General features: G+C 43.3%; 2 protein-coding genes across 4 annotated transcripts in view; one reads left to right on the plus strand and one right to left on the minus strand.

Moving 5' to 3' along the window:
* LOC138582125 (zinc finger protein 282-like) overlaps nt 1-21,447 on the minus strand; it is a 240,604-nt gene extending 219,157 nt beyond the window's left edge. For both annotated transcript variants that reach the window (XM_069653125.1, XM_069653124.1), the window contains exon 1: nt 21,190-21,447. In XM_069653125.1, the coding sequence (XP_069509226.1) occupies nt 21,190-21,231 (42 nt within the window). In that variant the 5' untranslated portion in view covers nt 21,232-21,447. The remainder of the gene's footprint in view (nt 1-21,189) is intronic.
* A 150-nt stretch (nt 21,448-21,597) lies between these two features.
* Nucleotides 21,598-27,145, plus strand: part of LOC138582126 (zinc finger protein 684-like) — a 154,318-nt gene continuing 148,770 nt past the window's right edge. For both annotated transcript variants that reach the window (XM_069653126.1, XM_069653127.1), the window contains exon 1: nt 21,598-22,019. In XM_069653126.1, the coding sequence (XP_069509227.1) occupies nt 21,996-22,019 (24 nt within the window). In that variant the 5' untranslated portion in view covers nt 21,598-21,995. The remainder of the gene's footprint in view (nt 22,020-27,145) is intronic.

A 27,145-nucleotide genomic window follows, 5' to 3' on the forward strand; every position in this document is an offset into this window, starting at 1 on the left:
TTAGCCTGTGGTTGCTGAAAGAAAACGGGGAAAAAAATAGATTGGTGTATCAAATTAATAAGAACACAGACTTAATTGCGTTACAGAAGAATATTGAGGTCAAAAAAGTGTGCTTGTCATATCGAAATTGGTCTCGACAAAATCGGGCAAAAAAGAGCCAGGCTGATGTAGAAGGCATGTTGAGGATATTAAGAAACAAAAATGCTCAGGAATTTTGGAGGGTGATTAACAACTTGGATTCTCCCCAATTGCATAAACAGTTGAATGCTGTTATAGAAGATGAATGGTTACAACATTTTAATATTCTGTATTCTTGTGCGATGGCTGCACCCCCAATATCATGTCCTTTGATGGAGGACTTGATTATAACTCTGGACCCTCAAATTTTGAGGAAGAAATTATCCTTGACGTGATCTCGCGCATCAGCCTGTCTCGTGCTGCTATTCTGAATTTTTTGTCGAACTTCCTGTTTAAGCAAAATCCTCATGTATGGGCACAAGTTCTGTCCCTCTTGTTTAAATCTAAATCCTGGTTCAAATCACATATTGTTACCATATACAAGACAGGTGTGAGATCAAGTCCGACAAACTATAGGCCAATCACCATACCTGATGCAGACAGCAAGGTCTCTGCTAGGATCTTGCTGTCCCACCTTGAATCTTGGGCCTGTTTGGCTGGTAGATTGGATAAATAAAAACCTTGGAACCTTCCTTAATGGTCTTATTGTAAAGGGCATACAAGATTTGGCTTTGGGTAAGAAATAAAAGTCTGTCATTTTTGCATCGATTGATTTGATATCTGCATTTGATATGGTAGATCGCAACCTATTGCGGAGAAAGCTCAACGGATGGGGGATACCACCTGGTATCCTGCGGTTACTGATGGGTTTGTACTCCAATTCAGTAGTGTGGGTCAGATTAAATCAAATGGGCCTACTATCGCGTCCAATTAAGACCTTTTGAGGTGTTAGGCAGAGGTGCGTACTGGCTCCTTTTCTATATAGTTTGTATATATCTGACCTGGGCAAGTATTTGAAATCTGCAGCATTTGTCACACCAGAGTTTCAACACTTACGCCCATTATGGCTGTTATACGCGGATGACATCCTCTTATTGGACTGCACTATGGTTGGACTGCAGCGACTTCTAAATGCATTCTCAAAATTTGTGGATGAGCATTTTCTCTAAATAAACCCTTTTAAATCTAAAATCATGCAATGTACAAAAGGTAGTGAGAAATGTACATACAAGTGGCATATTGGTAAGGATCCTGTGGAGAAGGTGTCTTCACTTATCTATCTGGGGTTCTTGCTTGTCTCTCATCCCCATGTAATTAGATTGAAGGAATGGCTGCAGAATCGTGCTATTGCTCTTCCAAGTCAACTGGGAAGAATAGACACCCGTTTCTGTAGGTTCTCACTCATGTCCGCGGTTAGGTATTATGAAGGTACAATCAGCGCTCCAGATAAGATTTTGAGGTGGGAGTATTTTACTCCCTATTTTTAAACTTGGAGAGTAAATGTGATTTTAAGAGAGTAAAAATGACTTTTCTCCTTTGCAAGAGAGTAAAATGTATGTGACATCCAGCCGTCGTGTGCAAAAACTATATGGAAATGATTACTATGCGGCAGCTTTCTGCATTGTGACAGAATACACCTTTCAGTATTTCTCTAGGGTCTGGCCATTTGATCTCTCCTGTATATATTTAAATGTTGAAAACACAAAAACCTAGCCCCTAGCCAATTACATAGTAAAGCAAACATGAATTGTATTGTGTGTTTTGAGGTTCAATGGCAGAATTGTCTTTTGATGTTTAATGAAAGTCCTCATTTCCTGGAGTTATTACTACCTAATGGTATGCCAATTTTATGATACAACAGTGCAGAGAGGTACAGACTCCATGCTAATTTCCATATCTATTCTAATGGTCAAATGGTTATTTATATAGCACTTTTGGCAAAGCGCTGTACATAGAACATATTTATCACAATTATTACCAAACCAAAGTTGGTACTCCTTTATCAACCTCTAAAGGATGAAAGGCTGAGTTGGCCTTTCCGGGATTCGAACCTGCAACCTACAGATCATGCACAGATTGCAGCAACGAGTACTCAACCGGATGAGCTATCTTATTGGCTAACATCCTTCAGAGGTCGTTTAACTCCGTATCGACTGAGGTATAATAATCACAGTACCTAGATGTTGGACAAACCATTCATGAAGCGCAATATAAAGTTAACTACCTATCTGGATTATCACTGGGACAGGTTTTGCTGAGTTTCTATTTCAATTACCAATGTAACTTTCCTTTGTTTGTTTTTGAAGTTGCTGGAGAGTCAGGTTTTGGATGTTTTAATTGTAGTCTTGAAGATTTGAGAGGCTAGAACACCTGTGATTGGTGTAAAGACAATCACTCACACTTAAGCAAAGACTCTGCTGCCACTGACCATTTATAGTAATGTACCCCGTTGACTGCAAGGTTGAATGGATCTAAACTACACTGTGCATAGTCCTCATTTTACACATTGTTTTTATAATTAGAGTGTAAATTAAATTATAAGTGTAAAAATGATCTGCCTCTGGATGATTATGCACATAGCAATGGAACTCTGAAAAATACAATTGTGCAATACTGGTTTGCTTTCATTGTAAAAAAAAAAAAAAAGCATCATTTGCTACAAAATATTAATTTTCAATTGCAACTTAGTTTTCCATTTTAGCAATTATAAAATTCTAGGAAAATGTGCACAGTGCTTCTGAAGCTGAATGGAAAGAAACCATTTGTTTTGTCACAGTTTACAGTTTCTTTTTTTGAAAGGCTTCATAGAAATACATTCTGTTTCAGAGGTGGCTTGCAATTACATCCATGTAGATAAAAATCAAAAGAAGCCTTCTGGTTTCTGTCAAGTAACCCGACCTTTGCACTGCCCTCTGCTCTAAACCTGTGTGTAAATGTACACAGGAAAGTAATAAAGCTATCGTATTTACAAGATTTCCATGCGTAAAAAGGCCTAGTATGCCCCTTATCTGGAGGCCTCGGTACAATTATACCTAAGATTATATATGGCATTGAGGTATACCCTTTGGAATTGGTGGACTATCTACTATATCTGGAAGTCTTAATATGGAGAAGAGGGCTTCGACTCCAGAGCAATGTGCCTATCCATGCTGTTAGGTATGAGCTTGGTGTGGTCTCTTTAAAATCAAGAGGGCAGTGGAAGATTCTATCTGCTGTACTAAAGATGCTTTGTCCCACTACTAAGAGAACCCTGTATGATGATTTGGGGGTAATTATAAACTCTAAATCTTATTGGGTTAATTAATGTTGTTATACTGTCAAGCCCTTCTGAGAGAATTGAACCTATCCCTTCATGATCTTAGGGGAAACCCTGCAGTGTAAAGAAATTGCTATATGAATTTGATTTGACTCAGACAGTAGAACATATGCACGTTTATCCATCTTTGGTGCAATTGCAATTCGATCACAAGAGTTTGGGCACCTTGGCCGCTTATCTAGCTATCTACCCGGCCAAGTATGTGAGGTTCACTTTCTTTCGTTTCAGGTGGAATATGCTGGCAACTAAAACCTTGCTGGTTAGGTATGGCCTGCTCGATCCTCTGTTAGCAAACTGTTCATTTTGTAATGTTGTGCTGGAAACTGAAACACTGAGACATATTTTATTGGAATGTTCCAGTGCCCATTGGCAGAGATGCAAATACTTTGGGAAATTTCTTGGACAAATGAGTGTGGGAGGTAACGATCAGTTATGGACGGTGTGTCTTGCTGGACATATGACTTCGAGCATCTTAGCAGTTGTGAATTTTTTTAAATGTTTGGGTTTGGATGCTTTTCAGAAAGAGTCCCAGATGGGTTTTTTTCTTTCCTAAACTATGAATTTGTTTGCAGATATTGTGATTATTTTTTATGGGCCATATATGGTAGAACACAGTACATTGTATGAAATAATGTTTAATGGTTGTATTGTTATTATTGTGCATTGTAATTACTTGTGCATGGTGTGATTCTTTTTTGGATGTTCGTGTCGTCTTTTGTATTTTTTGTCTCTTCTGTTAAAGGTTAAGGTTTCTTAGCAGTGTGACAATAAAAAATAAAAAACATAATGGAGCGCTTCTCTTGATCCAAGACATGCGGTCGCCCCCACCATGCCTCCGCGTTGTGGGACTAAATTTGTTGGCATCCCCTCTTGATCCTTGTATTAGAAATGGCAGGATGCTTCACTCCTTCCTCCCCCCTCATCAGCTTCCCCTCCACTGAGCGCTTCTTCTGGGCCTCTCGTGGACCACACTAATCAGCCCAATTCTGATATATTTACGTGTTCTGCTTGTGGGCATCTGGCAGTTCAAATGGAATGAATCAACTGATATATTGGTGCACATCTAGTAAATCTATGTCCAGAATAAACTTTACTAAAACAAAGAAATTTTGGAACTTAAAAGCCAACTTAGTACATTTAAATCAGAACAAGAACTAATGAACATTTTGGTAGACATCAATGACGAATTGGCTGCATGTAAACATGACATTGAACAAAAGAAGTTGAGAAAGTTTAAGAGAGATAATTTTGACTATCTTAACAATATTGTCTATGCTTGGCAAAAATTGTATGCCCAAAGAAATAAAAACAGATTTTCTAATCCACGTCCCGGTCCATCTAGTTCAGACGACAGCAGTGACGGTAGACTTGGAGAACCAATAGTATTAAAAAAACCTATACTGAATAAACAGGCGGGCGGCACAAGTAGTGTGAGTACAACAGGAGCCTCCTTGGTCTCAACTTTTTTTTAGAAAAATACAAACCAGATGCGGGAAAAATGCCAACAAGACAAAAGAAAAACTCTGAGTTAAAATCAGATAGATATCTTAAACAAAAGTCTCTCATTTATTCCAACATCCAACACCAGTTTGTGTGAAGAAAAGGTCAATCTACATCGCCTACTATGGAAGATTAGATTAAACATTTTCTTTGAAATACACCCTGTGGAAGGTGTTGTGATGAGTGGTGCACTTCAAACTCTTTCTCCCCCACAAGCACACTCTCCTCACCTGAGATGTCTGAGTTGGCGGTTTCTTGTAGACGTCGTCGTGCAAGATAGTCTCTTTCCTTCTTGTGATGAATGTGCTTGTCACAGAGGGAAGCCACAGTGACCGCTGGTTAAACAGCTGTCCTGTGACTCCCTTTCCGGAACTAAGCCGGGATCAGGGAAAAACCCAAAAGGGAAAAAACCCTGAGAAGAAATGTAGACTCTTAAATCCCAGAATAGTCGCTGAAGAGAGCAATGGAGCGAGGCTGATTGTTGAGCAGAAGAAGTCCAATCTTCGAGTCAGGAGAGACGGAGGCTCCTTGTGGCAGTTAGAATAAATGGCAATGGTTCCAGAAAGAGGAAAAATAGGTGTGCAGCAAGCCAGCTCGGAGGAGCCAACAGGAAGAGAGAAACGGGAAGGATTCCCGGAATCAGAAGAGAGAGAGAAATAGAAAATAGACACACCGGAGTACCGCCAGAGTAGCGGAAGGAAATAGTGGCGTTCCGAGGAAGGAAACAGGAAAAAACAGGAAACCCTCTGGCAGATTCGGCAGAGGATCGGAGCGAGGAAACCCAGAAACAGGAAGTGTCCAAAGTGGGTTGCAACGCAGCGACTACCCGGAGGCGGGGAGTTTAAATACTTCCAGCGGCGCTGCGTCACGTAACTGGGACTGGTAGCAAGAACACAGAGAAAGGACTCTACTATCAAGGACTCAGCGCATGAGTTGGCCCCATTCATCACGGCATTCATCAACTCTTCCTTTCAAACAGGTATCATCCCGGACAATCTGAAGGACGCTTGGGTTATCCCACTGCTTAAAAAACCTTCCCTAGACCCTAACATTCCCACTAACTTCCGACCTATCACCACTGTACCATTTCTGCTCAAGATCCTAGACCGTGCCGCATACTTTCAGATCCAAAATTACTTGGAAACTAATAACTTGCTAGGTCTACGACAATCTGGTTTCCGCCCCAGACACGGGACAGAGACCGCATTATTAGACCTTAAAACTCAAATCGAGGTTCTAAAGGATCAAGGCAAACTAGCAATGCTACTACTTCTCGACCTTTCAGCCGCATTCGATCTGGTCAACCATCAGATCCTGTGCGAGCACCTCCATTCCGCTGCCAACTTCTCTTCCTCGGCTGCGGCTTGGATCAAATCTTTCCTGAGCAACAGATCCATGAGAGTCTTTGCCCCATCCGCAGCCGCGGACCCTTCCCCGATTCACTGTGGCGTTCCTCAGGGATCTTGTGTGTCACCTACACTCTATAACATTTTCACGAAACCACTCTTTGATGTGCTTGACTATCTGGGTGTCTCCTATACTAACTATGCGGACGACACCCAGATACTCATCCCCATCACTGGTGATTATCTAGGTGACACCAAGGCCATTAACGACGTCTACTTGGTCATCCAAGCCTGGATGGCCCAACATCAGTTGTGCTTGAATGATGACAAGACGGAGCTCCTGATCTTGGGCACCGCACAACGCCTGAGCAGACTAGAGCCGTCCTATCAGTCATTCAACATAGATGGTAATATCATTCGTGTCTCAAAAGATACCAAAACGTTAGGTTTCTACCTTGATGCCACACTCTCATTAACCCGACAAACTAATGCTGTCAGATCTGCGTCTGCATACACATGCAAACTTATCGCAGCTTGCAGACCATTCCTCACTACGTCTAACAGCGTTACGCTAGCGAGAACCCTTATTATGGCTAAAATTGATTACTGTAGTGCTCTTTATCTTGGCACCAGCCAAGAGAACCTGAACAGACTTCAAACGACACAAAACAACGCCATTCGTGCCGCTTTAAACATTCCCCGACACCACCACATCACAGAAACCAGAAGTAAGTTAAATTGGCTACCTGTCAAACAGAGAATTTCACTCAAAACACTCGCCCTTACGCACAAATGCCTAGCCAACAAAGCCCCGATCTACCTTGGTAGTCGACTGTCGCGCCATTCTACCTCCCGACCTCTAAGAACAGCCCAATCCCACTGTCTAGCGATCCCCAGATTTAAATTGCAAAAAGCAGGGGGCTCAAGTTTCCCCGTCTTAGCTTCCAAGTTATGGAACTCCCTCCCTGTTACAATTAGAGCGAAAGACTCTTTCAATACCTTCAAAGCCAATACTAGATCTTGGCTTTTCAACCAGCTTTAAGGCCGGCTTCGCGCTTCTTCCTGACCTACCCTGACTTGCCGACCGCTACTATCACCTATCGGCACGGACACTACTGTACATATGTATATAAGATCCTCTTGTAAATGTATATAATGTTTCTTGGTTATACCTGCATATCTGATCCCATGTGTAAATGTTTAATGATTCTCTGTTATACCTGCATATCTGTAACCTTGTACAAATTGCGCCCTGATGCCTCCGGGCCTGTTGGTTTGCGCGTTATAAATAAAATACAAATACAAATACAAGGACTAAAACACTCTACCTCTGTGTCTCCAGCTCCAACACGGATACAACCACCAATTACGGCAATGGCCGTGACGGAGGATGACAGGTGTACATTGTCCAATGGAAGACATACTTGAATTAAAACTTAATAGTACCTTTGATCCCCAGATTCAAAATCCAGTATTGAGTATGTTAAAACAAAAGGTTGAACAAGATCTTAAGAGGATCAACTATTATAAGAATATTCCATTCAATATTAAAGATCAACACCTTAAAGAAATTGAACTATTAGCACAACGTGAAGATATTACATTGAAACGAGCTGATAAAGGTAGAGCAATCGTTATAATGGATTAATCATTCTATCACAATAGTTGTATCAACCTGTTGAATGATACATCAACATATGTACCTTTGGATTAGGATCTCACAACTGAAATTAAAAGTCTAATTAATACCATCATTGAAAAAGCATAGAACGATTGGATATCAGAAAAGACCGAACAATTTCTTCTCAATCGATTCCCTACTATACCGGTTTTTTATGGATTACCTAAAATCCATAAAGATCACCAGAAACCACCCCTAAGATCCATTGTGGCCAGTACTTAGAGTATCCTAGACCCACTAGCTACATATGTGGACACAATTCTCCAACCTATTGCGAGAATATTCCAAGATACTTAAGAGACACAACAGACGTTTTGACCTGTCTGAAGGAGATTGTGTGCCTATCATCTGACTGCAAACTGTTCTCTTTGGACGTATGCAGCTTGTACACTTCTATACCTCACAATGAGGTGCAAAGCCACTGAATGGATTCTATTTCAAGCTTACAATGTGAAATGTGAAAAACAGTTCATCATTGAATTTATCACTGTCATTCGGTATAATAACTTTTTCAGATATCACAGAAACTTTTACGCCCAGGCGTCGGGGACTTCCATGGGCTCTGCCATGGCCCCTACGTACGCAAACCTTTTAATGTATGTATTTGAAAAAACTTTGTATTGGATAAAATTGAGTGGTCATCAAAGATCCTGGTCTGGAAGTGGCACATTGATGATATTTCTGGAGTCTGGTGCAGCTCCAGAGAAGAACTCCAAGAGTTTTTTGAATATCTTAATCAAGTTCATTCCCGTATTAAATTCACCTTGGAGATTGGCAATCCTACCCTACACTTTCTGGATGTAGAATTAGCTATTGTAATTACCACCATCAAGACTACCATATATCACAAGCCGACAGATGTTAACAATTTATTATATTTTGCGAGTTTCCACCCCAAAGCAATGATGAAAGGTTTGCCCTAGAGCCAGATGTTACGTCTCAAAAGAATAAAATTCTGACCCTGAGACCTTTGAAACAGTATGTTCAGGATTATGAGAGAATACCCCAAAGAGGTTTTACAGGAGGCTAACACCAGAACAACTATGATCACAAAGGAGCAGTTACTGGTTCCTAAACCCTAAACCCAAAGGAGTATCAGTGTCACTTCTGTATATCTCAAAGTATTCTAGGCAAAGCCAGCAGATTGGAAACATTATTAAGAAACATTGGTCCATCCTACACCATGACCCTATACTTCTTAAACTATTCCCTGAACACCCCATGATGACTTATAGAAGGGGCAGAAATCTATGAGATAAACTTGTTGAAGCTGAGAGCTCAGTAAAGGATAACCAATCTACTTTTAAAACCAAGAAGAAGGGAACATTTCCCTGTCTCAGTTGCAGCCATTGTAACAATGTCCCTAAAGGGGACTTTATTACTCACCCCCATACGAGGAAAAAAGATATTCTTGAGGGATTTTGCCACCTCCAGATCCACAGGGGTGATTTAGTGTATAAAATGTCCATGCGGCTTGCTCTACATTGGTCAAACATGTAGATCCGCCCGGTAACGGTGAAATGAACACAAATCAGACATTCGCTGTATGAATGAAAAATCACTGATTGCCTACCTACATTTGCCTAACTGCTACAAAACACTACGTTGGTTATTCTCACTTTGCATGCTCCTCCCCCCTTCAGTCACACACGTTCATTTTCTTGTGCGCTAATATATTTTCTGCAGCCTAAATCGCTTGGGTGAGTCTGGGAGCTAAACGTGCATCCTAACACTATATCTATCTATCTATTCTGGTTTTTATATAGCGCCCTATTGCCCATAGGCCTCAGAGCACTCACAACAGAGACAGAAACAACGTAAAACACAAGACTACAAAGAGAACGAGATAGAGATTCTATTAGACTTCTCCTTCGTCGAACAGATATGTATTAAGCAGTTTCTTAAAGATGGTAAGAGATGTGCTGTTTTTTATGGGAGATGGCATAGCATTCCAAATCATTGGAGCCCAGTGAGTAAAGTCTGTGCTACCAACTCTTTCCAAGGTTTTCCGTGGTTGTTGCAGATTATTTTTTCGATTAGATCGTAGAGTTCTTTGAGCCGGGGCCTTAATTATTCTCTTTGTGAGGTAATTAGGAGCAATGCCTGTCTAACATTTGTAAGTCATAACTGAGCATTTGAATTTCATTCGCTGTTGAACTGGTAGACAGTGAAGTTTTTTTCCTGGCAACTGATGTTTTCTCCCGCCGGCTCAAGCCCCAGACCGCCCTAACTGCACCATTCTGAATGGTCTGCAATCTCTTGATGTTAGCCTTAGAGGTACCCATCAAGGGACTATTGCAGTAGTCCAGTTTGGAGTTAATTATAGCTCCTGCAATCAGCGCAAGATTTTGTTGTGATAGATATGGTCGAATTTTCCATATGAGATTGATGTAAAAGGCGCATGTGGATTTAAGATAGGAGACCTATCTCTTATAGGAGAGATGCAAGTCCATAAAAATGCCCAAGGTTTTAGCATGCTTAGATACTTCGATGAAGCTATTGTTTAGCTTGATTTTTTTTTGTATTATTGATCCAGTTTCCCTATTTTTTAGGTGTGCCAAGAATTAAGAGTTCTGTTTTTGCCTCATTGAGGGCCAAAGAGTTGTTTGCCATCCACTTTTGGATAGCATTGAACACTTTGTTTATTCTTTCCATGTCCTTTTCATAGGAATCTCACAATTCAAAGACCAGCTGGGTATCATCAGCTTAATTTGTGAATTGAACACCCAAGATTTTAAGCATATCGCATAGGAGTTTTGAGAAAATGTTAAAGAGCAGAGGCGACAGGCATGGACCCTGCTGTACACCACAGGTCAGCAGTGTTTTTAGGGAGCTGAATTTCCCACTCAGTTTCCATTAATCCCAGATTTTTCATCCCTATATTTCCTCTTTTCTCCACAATCCCGACCGCTTCAGCGTTCCTTGTATGGAAGCAATTTCAGATATGCATGTGTTTGCTCAGTGAACTGATACGCACAGCTAATGATGAGTATAAATATCTACTGGAATGTGGATTTGTAATACTCTGAGGAAGAGGACATCTCGAAACACATATGTGTAGGCACAACAAACACTATATATGATGACATTTGTAAAATAATTATTTGTTGAGTTAGTCAAACTAGAATAAGATTTACTTATAGTGCAACTGCAGCGATTTATGGTTTATCAATATAGGACCAAAATATTTTGTCAAAGGAAATCAGTATTCTTTATGTAAGACTGTTTCTATTAACTATTAACCATAACCAATGTATGGTGCTATGAGCAGACAATACACAAGTTTATACTGAGTCAAAAAGCCCATTTTGAGAAAATTGGCTATACATGCAATGAAAAACTCATACCGAGGGAAAAATATGAAGTGAAACCCTCCAAACAAGTTGAAAATAATGACGAGAAAGTGAATAATAAACCCAGTGTGAACCAAAGCAACCAACAGAATGTAGTGGTAGCGAACTTAAACCCACCGTGTGATCCAAAGATCCCCGATGGCTACTGGCAATGGCTCCCAATTGCTTTCAAACCCCATTTTGAAACATGCTCCTGACGACCGAGAGATATTCCTGTCTTGGAATACTCGTGGGAACGCACACTATACTAGTAATGACGGTCTGATTGCGAACATTGCCAAATTTAGAATAATTGCCCTTCAGGAAACATGGTTGGTAACTGATTGTGAGATTAATGGACGATGTAATCATGTTAGTCTCGCAACACAAGGAACCAGAGGACGTCCAAAGGGAGGTCTTATGACTTCCATCAAAGCACCGTGGAGTGGGATCAAGCATGAATCATCTACCAAGATGATACTGGTTGTTGTAGTAACATGCACGTTGTCTACAATAGACAAATTCATCTTGGTGAATGTATATAATCCGCCTGGGGGAAAATTCAATAGGGAAAACATTCTCACACTAACCAAATACTGATGGAATATGGAAATAAATTACCAGTTATCATAGTCGGAGATTTAAATACCAAGCACCGATATGAGTCTGAATTCACTGACGCTGAATGTAAGTCTGAACCAGTTAGAATAGATCCCTGGAAAAACGAAGTAAAAGATTGGACCTCTCTACTAAACAAATATCAATTACTTATCTTGAATGGTAATACCCTAGGTGACACTGAGCTACTACCCACTCGCATATGTGGAAACAGTATGACTACTATCGATTACATGATTGTAAATAAAAAAGCAAGAATGATAATATGCAACATGGCAATAGGATGTAGAGAGGAAAGCGATCACATGCCTCTCTATCTCTGCCTTATAGACAAATATGTACATAACAATGTATACCATATGAATGGTGACATAGAGGTAAATGAGGCGGGAAACCGTATAAAATGGAACCTGCAAAATATAGAGAAAGGCAATGAGATCGCTGAACAATTATTGGAAATTAGACAAATTTAATAATGACCTGAATGACAACATGCATGATATGCTCAATGACTTTGATTCCATGACTGAAACAATCAAAACATCGGTCATGGAAAAAAGAAAACACAGAACAGTTAGAGAAAAATTGAATCAGACATATAATAAGAGTTTTGATAACGAGATACATAAGGAAAAGAAAATGCTAAGAGATGGTATTAAAACACTTATAAATGAGCGGGCCATAGATGCTACCTATCAGATACTGACACTTAAACGGCAGTATAAGTATTGGTTGAAAAATCACCAGAATAAGAAACACGAAGGATTGTGGATGAAATTGGCGCATGCTTCGAAAAACAGAAATAGCAAAGAAATGTGGAACATTATAAATTGCAAAAAAGAAGTCTCTCTCCCAATTAACTGTGGGCCTGAAAGTATATGGGCCACCCATGTTAAAAGTACATTGGGAACGCTATTAAGTGAAGAAAATGTGATAGCGACTGTTCCAACTGTATGGAAATGTACTATGACTGTAATTTTGCTGGCCAACATCATAAAAAGATTGCCAAAGTCAAGAGTAGCTGGACCAGATACTACCTGTAATGCTCTATTACAAAAGGCCCCTGATCTATGGGCTAGAGTGCTACTCATTCTATTTAAATAGATTGGGAGCCATGGGAAGCTCCCCGAGTCATGGAAAAATAGTATAATACTACCTATATATAAGAAAGGTCCACGCAAAGATACTGCTAACTATAGAATGCTGGCCATGCTCAACATTCCGGCTAAAATATTTGCCAAGATCCTGTTAATTGATCTAAATCAATGGATATCCAAATGTGAAATTTTGCCCGATAATCAATCTGGCTTTAGAGCAGGCTCATCAACCACACACAACATAGTTAACCTAGTAACCGCAATAGAATATTCACGTAAGGTACGTAGACTGTCCGTATATGTTGGATTTATAGACTTTTCAGCGGCATTTGATACCATTACTCGGAGTAAGCTATGGGCCAAGCTTAATAAATGGGGAATACCTCCTGGGTTATTGTATATGATACAACTGCTTTACTCTGACGCATCTGTCCGAGTTCGTCTGGACCTTGAAGGAAGACTATCTAAAGGGATATCAACAATACGTGGAGTCAAACAAGGCTGTACATTAGCAGCCACACTCTTTAATTTATACCTGGCAGACTTTCTAAATGAGGTCAGTAATAGTCAGATTCTTGATATCAAGATTGACACAGTTAAACTTGGGTGGCTAGGTTACGCAGACGACCTTGTATTAATTGAATATACACCCAAGGGCCTATAAGTAAAATTAGATGAATTCGTAAAGTTTGCAAATAAGAATGATCTGGTTATTAATACTGATAAAACAAAAGTGATGAAGTTTGACCCCAAAAATCTGATCAGAAACCATAAAATAAAATGGATGATTGAACTGAGACAGCTTGAGGTTGTAAATGAATACAAATACCTAGGAGTGGTCATAGATAATAAGCTTGACTGGAAAAACATTGGTGTGAAACAAAGAGGAAATGCATGATAGCAACCATGGCCCTAAGTAAATTTATTGGTAGTCAAGGAAATATTTCTGTGAATACTGTGGCTACGCTATACGCTACGAAAATTGTTTCCTGTTTACTTTATGGTGCGGAAATATGGGGAAGCCTCTTTAAAAAAGAGTTGAAAGTATTTGAAGCAAAAATGCTTAAGATATTACTGAGGGTGCCTACACATTTGTCTAATGAATATCTATTGTTAGAATGTGGACTGACTAGTGTGAACAGTCGTATAGAGTTAATGGTGGCCATGCTATATGTGAAGCTTCACCGACTCTCCAATGGCACGTTTGTGATAAAGGTCATGGATCAATATGTTAGATCTACAACCAAACAGAATTTTGTCACCATAAACAAGTGGAACAAGATCTATGATAAGTGGACAAAAAGTGACAAAGACGATTGGCTGTTGTTCTCTATTGCGCAGATTAAGCTCAAACTAAAAAGGCTAATCGGTAAACAAGATAAAGAACAGATGATAGTGTAACGCCCACCTGGTTCCCACGGGGGCGCTGATCTAGTCTGGATTACTGCGGCCTCTTCTAGCGTGATGCGCAGGACCCGGAACACCGATTGGACAGGACCTCCAAATCGTGCTTCCTTGGCCCGTAGGAATATCCTTCTGCAGATGAGAAAGGGGATTAACAGTCTGCAGAATGGTGTGCTAGCTCCCCCCTTCCCCCCTCCATTCCTCTCTATTCCTCCAAACCCGGTTTAAGCTCACCTTATGGTTTGGAAGGTTGAACTCTCCATCCTGCTTCTGGTGCAGGGGCGCGCGTTTGTCCAGTTACTTCACTGGTTTTCAGAATGGCGCTGGCAAAATCCACTTGACTTTCCTGAGCGATACGCCGTAAGTATGAAAATTCAAAGTTCAAGTGAGGCCCCCTTTATGCTGTCTTTCTCACCTGTGATCTGTCCTTTATTTCAGGTGGAGAATGAAGGCGATGCGTCGAGGGGTTAACCTGCCGAGGTGAGTAGTAATGAGGGCGATCCCTCTAGATGTCCTTATCATTCCTCTGAAATGTCTCTAGTCCTTTCCCCATAGGGGCCGGGGTACGGTACCTGCCAACGGGGCGGCGCCGACCCGAAATGTGGAAGAAAAGCCGGTAAGTATTATGGCTGTTAATCAGGCTTTCCTTCTGTGTGTCCTTCTGCTCACCTTTTGTTTCTTCCTCTCTCCCCTAGGTGCAGAGATGTGGCGTCCGATGCTGACAGCCGCGATGGAGCCGGGAGATGTCTCAAGGACAGGACAGGTGAGTGAAGCGTGGCGCTGCAGCGAGCAACACAATGCTTTTAAATTGAAGTCTTCCTTCAGGGATGCTGGCGAGAAGATTCCGGATGCAGGTAAGAAGCTTGAAATAATCCTTGGTTTTCACCTTTCTCTTCTCTTCCTTCCTTGCAGGTCTTCCAGGTTCAAGATGGGCGTGGCTGTAGTCCAGGAGCAGGAGCCGACACGGTGAGCATTAAGCTGCAGGAAGCAGAACAACGCGAAGCATGAGCTGCTGTCTGGGTGTGGCTTAAATAGCCTCCGAAGAAGTCCCAGGTATGTATCCTTCCCCAACTAGGTATGTATCCTTCCCTGGCCACGCCCGAGTGAAAAAATAGTCCCTATGAAAAAATAGTCCCTTTCAGGTCTCAGGGAGGCCTGAAGCGTGCAGCATGGTCTGCATCAGGTAAGTGCACAAAACACCTTCCGTTATGAGCCTGGCGCCTATGGCGCCAGGACTGATGTCCAACATGAGCCTGGCGCCAAAGGCGCCAGGACTGAGTCCAAAGAGTCCCTATAAGGGGCCGCTGGGCTTTTACCCGAGGGCATGATGCCTGCTTCCGGGGGTGCTGGGCCTGGCCTGATGCTCCGGGGGTATCATGACAGATAGTGAATTTGGGTGAAAAAGCAAATAGCGGTCCCTTCCTTAAACAATTGACGTTCAGGGAAGGTTTACCCACCTATCAGTATGCATTCCCAGAGTGTAATACGATTATATGGTATCTAAAATTCAAATTTAACATTTGTAATACACTAGTAATACTAGGTGCAAAAAGCGGTATCCACAAGAATATTCGATACTGTAGACTATGTGGGATCAACACTCTGGAAACCGCCTACCACATTATATGTGAATGTGAAAGTGGGCTGATGCCCACGGGCTGATGTGCGCTCTACAAATCTGAATAAATAAATAAATAATAAATAAATAAATAAAAGTCTCGAGGAAATACGTAGAAAATATTTAATGAAATATAATAACAATACTTCCATGTGCATTATGTCTGAAATGTGGCTGAGTGTTATGGCTGGAAACGATATGAATCTAATCTTTTATATGATGAAGTTTTTGTGAAAATTTTAGAGATTTTAACTGAATTATCAAATGGTGTTTTAAAATTTTTATAGTTTTTTTTCTTTTTAATCAGAGAAGTCAAAGAGTAAGAAGTATAATATGCCATGAGATAATGATGTGATTTTATGTACTGTATATGTAAAACTGTAATTGTTATACGCATATTAAATAAATAAATAATGATTAACTATTAACGTTATCACTACTGTCCAGGTTTCCGTTTGAGGACCCACTCACATTATTAGAGAGGCAAACATCTTTTTGAGAGAGGGCAGTTTTCCCCAGATTGTGGCATTAGTCACTGTTGGGAAAGGGTTTGCTAAAATGAGGTACAAAAGTTGGGAGTTCGAGATCAATCTCTCTATGAACATTTTCAAGCAGGTCTGAGGACCAGGAATTAGTTCTTTGCATTTCAGTACTATCAGATGGGATTGGGAACCTTTTATGGTCAGGACCCAGGAAATAGAAGGACCTACGCCACACAAAGCGGCCGTGAAGAATCCTTGTTACAGTGCCTCTGGTTAGCACTTAAGGTTGTCTTTCCTAGTACCCTGAGCCCCAGGTGGTGTAATACTTCGGTCAGACATTGTGCCTTCATCACATAGGCCATCTAGGATAAGCAAAGGTAACGAAAATTGATTCAGAGGCCTGTTACAACAAAATAATTAGTATGCATACCAGTGTGACCAAATAATTAGTAAGACAGACAGCTACAAAAAAAGGGCGTTTGTACACTCCAATCGCACAATCTAACATGTGGTTGAGGGTAAGGAGGTACACGTACATTGCATGAGGCCACTTTCTGGAGACAGTGTCAAAATGCCATAGGTGTAATGTAAAACTTGCATTGAAGATTTCCAGGGGGCAACTTGTAACTCATTGTAACAGTCTAAAAGCAATGTGAAACTGACCTAGTAACCTTCTGGGGCAATGTCAAACTATCTTGGTTATTATCTGAGACCAATAATGGGGAATGGCAATGAGCTTAACAGCGGTAATTAAAATATGGCACAGCAACTTTCCTGGAGGCAATGTAAAATAGCATGAAGCAATTGTCCACTGTCAAGGTAAAACTGGAATGTCAATATTGTGAGGTAACAAGAAACTGGAATCTAGTTCGTTTTTTGTAGTTGATGTAAAACTGGCATTATAAAATGTCACAATATTGTTCTTTTTAGAAGAAATAAACGCATACAAATTGTCAACAAGATACTCAATTGGAAAAAGTGGCAGAATGGTGGCATTTAACAAGGAAAAGATCAATGGAACAATCACCTTTCCTTTGCATATTTACAACAGATACACACCCCTCCGTAACAATGATTTAAAAAAAAATGTTTTACATTTTTATTTATTGGCATTTGTTTTTTTACAAAAAAAACTTTTACCCAAACACATCCCTATAATAAGAACGAACACATTAAAACAAAAGATCCAACAACAGAACATACAGTCTAAAGCAATAACCTCCTACATGATGGTCCTTTAGAGACGTGGCTTGTAAGGATACCCAAAAGAAAAAAAGGGAATTTTATACATTCTTAAATTTGAGAGATTATTATCCAAGACACAATTTACAATGGGAACTATCTAATTACAACCATCGACAATTTTAATATTAACTATTGCACTTCCTCTAAAATATGTAAACTACTAACATCAAAATCTCCCAAGGTTTGTGAGAGAATGGAAAACAGATTAAATTACCTTTTTGCCAAAAAACAACATCCGCCATTACTGTGATGCTGGAAATGCATTGGAGGGACAGGGCCTATAGGTCCTTGTCCTGTACTCCATTATCATGTGTGTTATGTGTTGTTTTCTGCACAGGAGTCAATGTGGGACTCCTGGCAGTGCAGCTCTTCCTCTTTTTGGTTATTGTGAACAGAGACCCTTAGGATACCCCTATGGCACCCATGTGTGGGGTTACAACCCTGTACCTCTAGTGTATGTTTTTGGGCACCTGTGTGTGGCCCACAGAGCAGGGGCTGGTGGCAGCTCCATGCTGATTTTGACAGTTGCTCTGAGTATCCTCTATTTTGGGATACCCAGGCCCTGCCTTAGGAATCAGTGGATTCATGATAGGGGACAAGAGGGCCACTGTGGCCTCTTAGTTTCTATTACCTGTTACCTTGTTTTCTCAATGTCATGGGAAGCCCTGAATCTGCCCCGTCCCCTGACTGGCTGTTGGGTGGAAGAACCATATATGGTATTGTGGGGAAGTCCAAGCCAGACTGGCTGGAGCCTTCTCAGTGACTGTATGTTGTAGGTTCACCCTTGGGGTGGGACCCGGGTGAATGGAGTCTATGACCAATATACACTTAATGTTATGGGTGTCTTGTATCTGTGTGTGTGACACAAGCAATGAGACAGCCCTGCCCAAAACCGACATGAATGCAGTGTGGTGTGCTGAATGGCTGGGTGCTCATGAGTGACCAGTGGTACCACATAGACAGTGTTCACATTTACCAAATCAGATTTTCCAAAGCACAAAGTGTGTTATTAATTGTGTATATATTCTGAACCTTATTTATATAAGGAACTGTGTTAGCACATAACATAGGATGTGGACATTCCTTTGTGGGGGGGCTTGGGGATTACACTGTACTTAAGAATGAGCCTGCATCACCTCCTGAGAGCTTAAGCCTTGATTGCTGGTCCTTCACTACCCTATGGAGAATCTTAGCTGGGGTGCTCTATGCTTCTACTCTGCCATATAGAGGTCGGGAGTACAGATACCCCCTCCAGTCTTTACAATTACAGCAACACCAATCGAGGTGGCCAATGACCCGGCAATCCTCACATTTAACAACATTTTCTGCAATCATTTCTTTACCATATATCAAACGCACACTTGGTCTTAACGATAACAATAACTGCATGCATTGTTCAGAAGAGAGCGGATTTAACTCAAATGTTATTCTTCCATGAAAAAGGTTGTAATATCTTCCAGATTAACACCGTAACTAATGTAAATATTGCAAGCCTTTGTGTCACCGATTTCAGACACTTAGCCAGAGCCATTCTATACTTCTTGACCTTTTATTGGCCATTGCAATCAAATCTGTAATGTGCAGCTGAAAAAGAAATATTGAATCTTTCACATCAAATACGGTAATGTTACATACACAACTGTGTAGAACTTGTATTGGCTAAACAACTACAAGCTCAATTAACTATATTCGAATAAACTAAGGGTACATACCTCACGAAAGAATCCACCTTAATCTATTGTAACAATATCTTCCATAAATTACAAATACCATCTTTTTTCAGGCAAATGAACAGTAGTGGTTGCATACCTCACGTCATGCTGTCATAAAATCTACACAATATTCAACTCAAAACTCCTGGGTCGCTTCCACGCAACAGCTCCATATTCCTCTCTGTTCATCCCTATAAGGTACCCTACGCCCCTTTGCACTCTGCTACCCCCTCCTCCATATAACTCATTATTACATAAAAGTGTATGCCTTTTACAAATAGGTATCTCATCACTAGTAGGTCCGGCTATGGCTTATCTATATATACAAAGTCAAAATGTGTTTGTTTGTGGTGAAGCATTGTTCTATATACAATTCTACAATGTTTCACCAGTCTGCACCACATTTTGCATAGCTGCCTGTTATGACCCTCTGGACATTGCTAGCTACAAGACATTTGGGCACACCACCCCTTTCCCTGGATTTTAGTAAATGTCAAAATGTGTTTGTGGATTTGTGGCAAAGCGTTGTTCCTTGTATAATTCCACACTGTTTCAGCATTCTGCACCACATTTTGCATAGTTACATGTTAGGACCCTCTGGACATTACTGGCTGCATGACATTTGAACACCTCACACCATTCCCCAGATTTCTGCACAAGTTAAAATGTGTTTGTGGGTTTGTGGCATGGCGAAGCATTGCTCCTTATACAATTCCACACCGTTTCACCAATCTGCATCAAAACATAGCTTTCCGTAAGGAACCTCAGTAAATTACTAGCTACATGGCATTTGGACACCCCATCCCTATCCCCGGATTTCAGCACCTTCACACATGAGGCGGTTGGCTGAAATCCGCGGAACATCAATGTGGTCGTAGAAGGACTAGTCCCGAAACTAAGAAAAAAACTTGAGGTCCTGGCCCCAGGATGCACAGATTCCAAGATATTTGCACTGCAATGAACTGCACCACACCAGGGTGAGGCGACAGGAGAGAGCACAGAAGGTCCCAGTATGTAGCAACACACCAACTTTCGCCTCCCCCCATTCGCCTCCCCCCAATGTATACTGCGGGGTATGCCAGTCAGCCACATAAGCCCATTCTCAGTGCAGTTTACATCCGGGTACAAAGCACATCAAGCGATAAGTGAATCAGATCAGCGACCTACAAGTTCAGTGTTATGATGTCTGCAGAACCCATTAGGAGAACAGGTATTTCTGCTGGTCTACAATAATGTTGTACTGGTGTTAAAGAAAATCCATACAGAGTTTGAAATTAAAAAAAACAGCTCTGGACCATCAACCATTATGCTGTAAATGCATACCATGCAGTACCCCCACCTGGGGAAAATTCCGACCAACTATACCTCTTTTTCCTGGAACATAGGGGTTTTCACCAAAAAATGTTGATATATTACAATCCTTTTTTTTACTCCCACTGAAAATGTACTTTCCAGCAATGTAAGTCAAAGGGGAACACAAACCCCACTCATACTAGAGCACCACAATCTCCCTCTTAACTGTTCTCAGATTTTGGACAGTAGGCTCAGGAAGCAAGTACTCCACATTCTGTGCTGTATGAGCCCTTTTGTAATGTACTACTTTTCACGTGGAAGGATACACAAAACACGGATGCTGTGTAGAACTCAACTAATGATCTCCTTGGTCCTCCAGCCCAAGCATGACAGAAACTGGCTATTTGTTGGTGGTAGAGCAATGAACCAAATCTTAAAATGTCCATTCTCACCAGCCATAGCATTGTGATCACACCGTGTACATGCTAACTTGCAAAGAAGAGGCTCCGTGGCGGGACAATTCTTACCTGATGGAGCTCCTGCTGGGACCTGTCTTTTCTAGTTTTCATTGCGATTCAAGAGTATGCTCCGGGAAGTGCCTGTGCAAAGGGCGAGCACAATTAAGAACTCACGAACACACGGCTTCCTGCCTGCGAACAGCACAAATCAGAAAAGATCCCAGAAAGTCTTACAGCTGCCCCTCTCCAGTCACAACCCCTTTGGTAAAACGCTGAAAGAGTCCTTCATGCATTTGGGAAACACTGCTTGTTAATCATGTAGCACTAACTCGGAAATAAAATGCACACACTGAGCCGAGCAGTGACACTACTCTATAAAGCATGCTCAGTGTCGAGGGAAGACATTTTATGGACATCATTACATTTAGGCACGCTCGTTCGAAAAGCACTGCGTGCTTGCGCATGCGCACTGCGAGTGCAGAGAAGTCGCGTCTCGTGGGCTCTAGATCAGATGTGGGGCTGGGCGTGCACTCCACGCGCAGCAGCCCACAAATGTGCTCTAGAAAGAAAACGTTTATGCTTATAAAAACGAAACGCAAACGAACTCTCGGTCTGCCGTGTGTGTGCCTGCTGGAACGTGCACGCAGTCAACAGCCCGCGCCTGAGCCGACGCACTCTGAGCATGTGCCGACGGACGTGTTCCGTGATCCAGGCAAGTGCGTGCGGTTTCACGCACGTCCGCTTACTTCCTGCGGGTTCCTGCGCCAGAGAGGGAGCTACGGGTCTAGCTCTGATGCGTTATATTGACACAATATTTAACGACAACGCGGATATTCGTCTTAAAACGGGTACATTTGACCACAATCAAGAGCGAAATGTCCCGGCAGGATACCGAGAAGGTGAGTGATGCTAGGGCCGAGTTTTGGGGCGCGCGGCTGGGGGATGTTTTCGTGCCTGCGGTGTTGGGAGGGGAGAGGGGCGCGGGTCACGGGTCATCACAGGAGTGGTCTCTTCAGGCGCCGAGGCTGGTCTGAATGGTGGCGTATTGGGTCCCTGCTGGGGTACACCAGACTGGGGGAAATGGATAAAAGCAGGTTACAAGATAAGGCAGGCTGGATTAGGAGAGAGAGGGACAGATGGATAATTAGAAAAAAAAAGGTGCAGGTACAAGAGCGTGTAGGGGGAAGCAGTCGGTTTGGGATATTAGGGTTGCTTCTGTGTTCATTTGTGACGGAACAAACAGGTGTTCAGCTGAAAAGAAGGATTAAAATGACTTTTTCTGTGAAGCCCGTTTCTGGTACATTAAATGTGTGGTTCGGGAGTGAGTCGGCTTGGTGGCTTGATGGACCAATATGTGCTAAAGTGGAACTTTGAATTGCGGAGGCTTCTTCGCTAGATAACGTTTTTGAATGTATGTCCCTCCAATTAAGCAAGGAGGGCGATCTGGGGAGACCAATTTACTGACAGAAGTGCAAGACCTAAGAGTTGGTCTCAAGATGAAGTGGGTGGGAACTAACAGGTACGATGTTCCCCTACTTTTTGTCAGCTGGTGCATTTTTCCTGGATGGCAGGCGAAGGGCACTTTTGTTTTTTCCACTCTTGCCCCATCTTAATGATGATTCGAGCCTGAGCCCCGGGTATCGCAACGAAGGGGGCTGGGGTTAGAGGGAAGCATAGTTCCACTACTTTGTATACTTTGACCCGTAGTTTCATAGACTTCTTGGAAGTAATCAGGCTGTGTTTGTACCAAAAACTACACATTTTTGATGTATGAGAATAAAGTTGCATGTAGTCACATCGTCATTCCAATGCAACTATTCTGTAAAATCTGTATGTGATTTTTGTCTCACGCCACCTATCTTGTAAAGTCATTGGGCCTCATTACACGTTGTGCGGTAGGGAAATAACGTTACCGGTAAGGGAATACCGGTAACGGTAAATCTCAGTGCTAATTACGACCCTGCTTACCGCTATTAGCGGCACCACTAAGTACGGTGCCACTAATAGCGGCTAGTCCGCGGGCGCGCAACCCCCCATCCCGTAAATAGCGCCATGCCGCTAATAGCACACCATCACAAGCCATGCAGACGTGCTAATAGCGGCATGGAAAAGCCCCCAAGACCCCTTACCGGCATGGCGCTAATACCGGCATCGCGAACCACCCGTTAAAAGAACTGAGCAGTGTTTTCCACCGGCCACAGGTGGAAACAATCAACACAGGTGGAGGAAATGGAGACTGTGGCAGCACAAAAGGAGCACACCACACCCATTCACACACCCCTTCCCACACCTAGATGGTTCCAATACTAGCAGCATTACATGGGCTGGAGGACATGAATGCAGTGCAGCACCAACAACAGGCAGCACAGAGGAGACGCAGGAGGAAGCGGAGGAGGGCAAGACAGGTGCAGCAAGCACCACCAGGGCACCTACGCACACCACAGAGTCTGCCACCAATCCCCAGGATTCGAGCCAGTTCATTCAATGTAACCCCTGAGCAGATACACACCCTGTACCGCCTGGACCGGGATACCATCCCCACCATTGTTGACATGAATCACAACGACATAGTGAGCCACATAGACATCTGTACTACCATCCCCCCGCTACTGAAGGTGGTGACTGTGCCCCACTTCCTGGCCACAGGCAACTACCAGCATACAGTGGGGCAGATGCATGGCAAATCACAACCAGTATTCTCACACACGCTGAACCAGGTACTCGATGCCCTCCTGAAGCATGCACCTGCATCCATATCCATGCCACGGACTGCCCAGGAGATTGCAAACACAAAAGTTGACTTCTATTCACTGGCAGGCATCCCAAGTTGCATTGGGGCCATCTACTGTACCCATGTTGAATTGGTTGTCCCACATCACAATGAAGTAGTCTACCGAACCAGGAAGCAATTCCACTCCATCAATGTCCAAATGGTATGTGACGCTAACAAGATAATCACACATTGTTGTGCCCGATTTCCCGGATCAACCCATGATTCCATGGTCCTGCAGAACTCAACCATACCACGCTACATGGAGCGACAAGCCGGACAACGTTCGTGGCTACTTGGTGAGTAGCAGGGCAAGCACATGGCAGTGTGAATGGGGGGGCAGATACATACTCCAACTGGGTGTGATTGGGGGGGGAGAGATACATACTCCAACTGGGTGTAGGCTGTCGTCCATAGGAGAAATGGACATACAGATGTACGCCAATGTCCATCAGGGAAGGCCGCAATGTACTTGAGAAGAACCGACATGCAGGTATAAGCTCCACAACATTGAGAACAATCCAGGTCTATGAATATCACACATCCATCCACATCCACATTGCACATCATGCCACACCACTAAATGCACAAATCAGCAACATGGCGTCAAGCTGGTAATACAGTATTAGCGCAGCACAACATTAATACAGAAATGTGCTCTTGAATGCATGCAAAGGGATCCCCCCTAGCCATAGCATTGAACCACACACCTATTGCACCATGGAATTAAAGCTACACAGCATGGCAACATCAATGTTGGAATGGCAGGACACTAGCAGTGTGGTACCAAATCGGCCTGGACTCAGGGACACCCAAGACATGGCCTCACCCAGGACATGCCAACTGCTGCCGAAGGCATGAATGGTGCATGTCCAATTGCAGGGTCTAGCACATCTTTGCACATTGCAGTCAAACAGATCGTCTGCATGCATGCTGGTAGTCGTGGATTTCAATCTGAATGCAAAGTATAATTGTGTGACATGTACATGCCGGTCCAGGGGTGAAAAGTGACAGGTCTCCATTCTTCCCCCCCATACAGGCGATGCCGGCTATCCCCTGTACAGGTGGCTCCTTACCCCTGTACAGAACCCACAGAACCGGCACAAAGAGGACTACAATCGTGCACATACCCGTACATGTGTCATTATTGAGCAGACATTTGGCCTTTTGAAGACACAGGTTTAGGTGCATAAGCAGGACGGGTGGCGCTCTCGTGTACGGCCATGAGAAGGTGGCCAAGATCCCCATGGCATGTGTCATGCTGCACAATATGTGTATCAGACGGAATGTGTCACTGCCTCTTGACTTTCAAATGCAACCACCTGATGAGGATGATGATGGTGATGAGGACGGAGGTGAAAGGGGTTGCAGGTCGTGCAAGAGGCGATGGCCAGGAGGGACGTGATGTGAGACAGCATCTGATCAACCAGATATTCTGAGTTACATGGTTTCATCCTGTACGATGGATATGGGTAGTAATGCACTGGTGTCTGTGTTGAAGCGCACAATGGACCCTGACAACAATGAAGTACACATACGCAATGAAGAAGTCCAAGCCTGTCTTTTGATTATTCACCAGTGTATTAAGGATTTTAAAGAAGTAAATGTGCATGTCCCCAAAACATCCCAACACCCTTCCCCCATCCCCCCACAACAGTCCCTTATGTGTGTTGCACAATGTTGTTGTGCACCTGCAGACGTGGTGGGTTGACCCTGCAGTCCCTATTCCCCATTGCCACCACCAGCATGAGGAGGCTGGCTTGACGTGCGCCTGGTGGTGTGCGTGGAGCGGCGGAGGGGGCTTGTCTGTCTCGAACTGGCGGATGAAGATGATGTGGCTGGCAGTCCCGGTGGTGGTGGTGGGAACTGGCAGTCCATTGCGTCCGCAATCCGCGTGAGGACCTGCCTGAGTTGGCACATCTCCCCACACAGCCTTCTTGTGCAGGCTTCAATTGCCTCTCTTGATTGCCTGGCCATCTCTGCCATCTCCCCCCTGAGACGGGCAGCCTCTTCGAAATGTTGCCCAACCAGCACAGTTATCTCCTGTTGGCGCTGCCTGATGCTGGCCAGGTCAAGGTCACTGTGGCGTTCCCGTGGTGTGACTGCTGCGCCTTCCTCAGTAAGCTGGACATCTGGTGAAGCCACCGGTGGGCTACTGAACCCTCCAATGTTGTCCTCGCCGAACTGGCCATTGACACTGGACCCAGGTGTCTGCGGTGGATTTGCCTCGGGGGTTCCGGGGTGGGTTGGGGTGTGCATGCCCATGGGCAAATCTATCGGCTCATCCACATCCGAGAGCCGCGCTGTGGCTGCCGCCTCTCCTGTGGAACTTGCTGCAGCAGAGGGTGGGCCCTACGTGGCTGGATTCTGTGGTGGGGGGTTCACTTCAGAAGGTGGGCCAGTTGTTGCTGGTGTGCACAGCGGTATGGCAGCAGTGGTGCTCTGCTGATTTTTGGCACTCGACATGGGAAATCTTCTCTCTTTGCCCGTTGATGATGTGGGAGTGTCCCTTGTGTCCTATGGCCTTGCTTTTTTAGTGGCAGGGGGTGCCAGGTTCATCACTGTCTGTATCTGAGCCTGTTGGGGACAAAGAGGGGGATGGCATTGGTGACGGTTCAATGTACGTCATGCACAATACATTTTTCTAGCAGTTGTGAGCATTGGGACTTCATTGGTAGGGATGCAGGTGATGTGATTGTTGAGTGGGTCATCCATGCATGCTTCTGTGTGGCAGTTGTCTCTGGTGATGCGTGCATGTGTGTGTTTTTGGGTTTGGCATTGACATGGCCAGGGTTTTATGCATGTATGGATGTTTGCGCATACATGAGTTGAATCTGGGCTCACATTTGGGGAGGAACTCAGCATTCACAGTGCATACTTTCATGTGTACACTCACCTCCATCAGATGTAGTTGCCACACCATGCTCCATGCTCCCGACTCCCTCAATCGATTCTACTCCAATCATGTTGGCGCAGGTCTCCTCCCACTCTTTTAATTTCATCGGCGATTCAGATCCACCTGCAGTGGCTATTGTTGTGGTTTGCAGACAGGATGCCTCTGACCCGGAGGCGGAGATCATCCCACCGCTTTCGGCACTTACAGACAGTGCGGGTGGTGGTGCCCACTGCACTCACTTTCAGGGCAACCTCTGCCCAGATTGCCTTCTTGCGGATAAGGGTCTCCCGACGCATGTCGCACGCAAATACCACGTCGGCATTCGCTGCTAGGGTCTCTGTGAGCATTGTTAGCTCCTC

The sequence above is a fragment of the Ambystoma mexicanum genome, chromosome 3q (assembly GCF_040938575.1).
Source record: "Ambystoma mexicanum isolate Mex_15411 chromosome 3q, UKY_AmexF1_1, whole genome shotgun sequence".
Lineage (NCBI taxonomy): Eukaryota > Metazoa > Chordata > Amphibia > Caudata > Ambystomatidae > Ambystoma > Ambystoma mexicanum.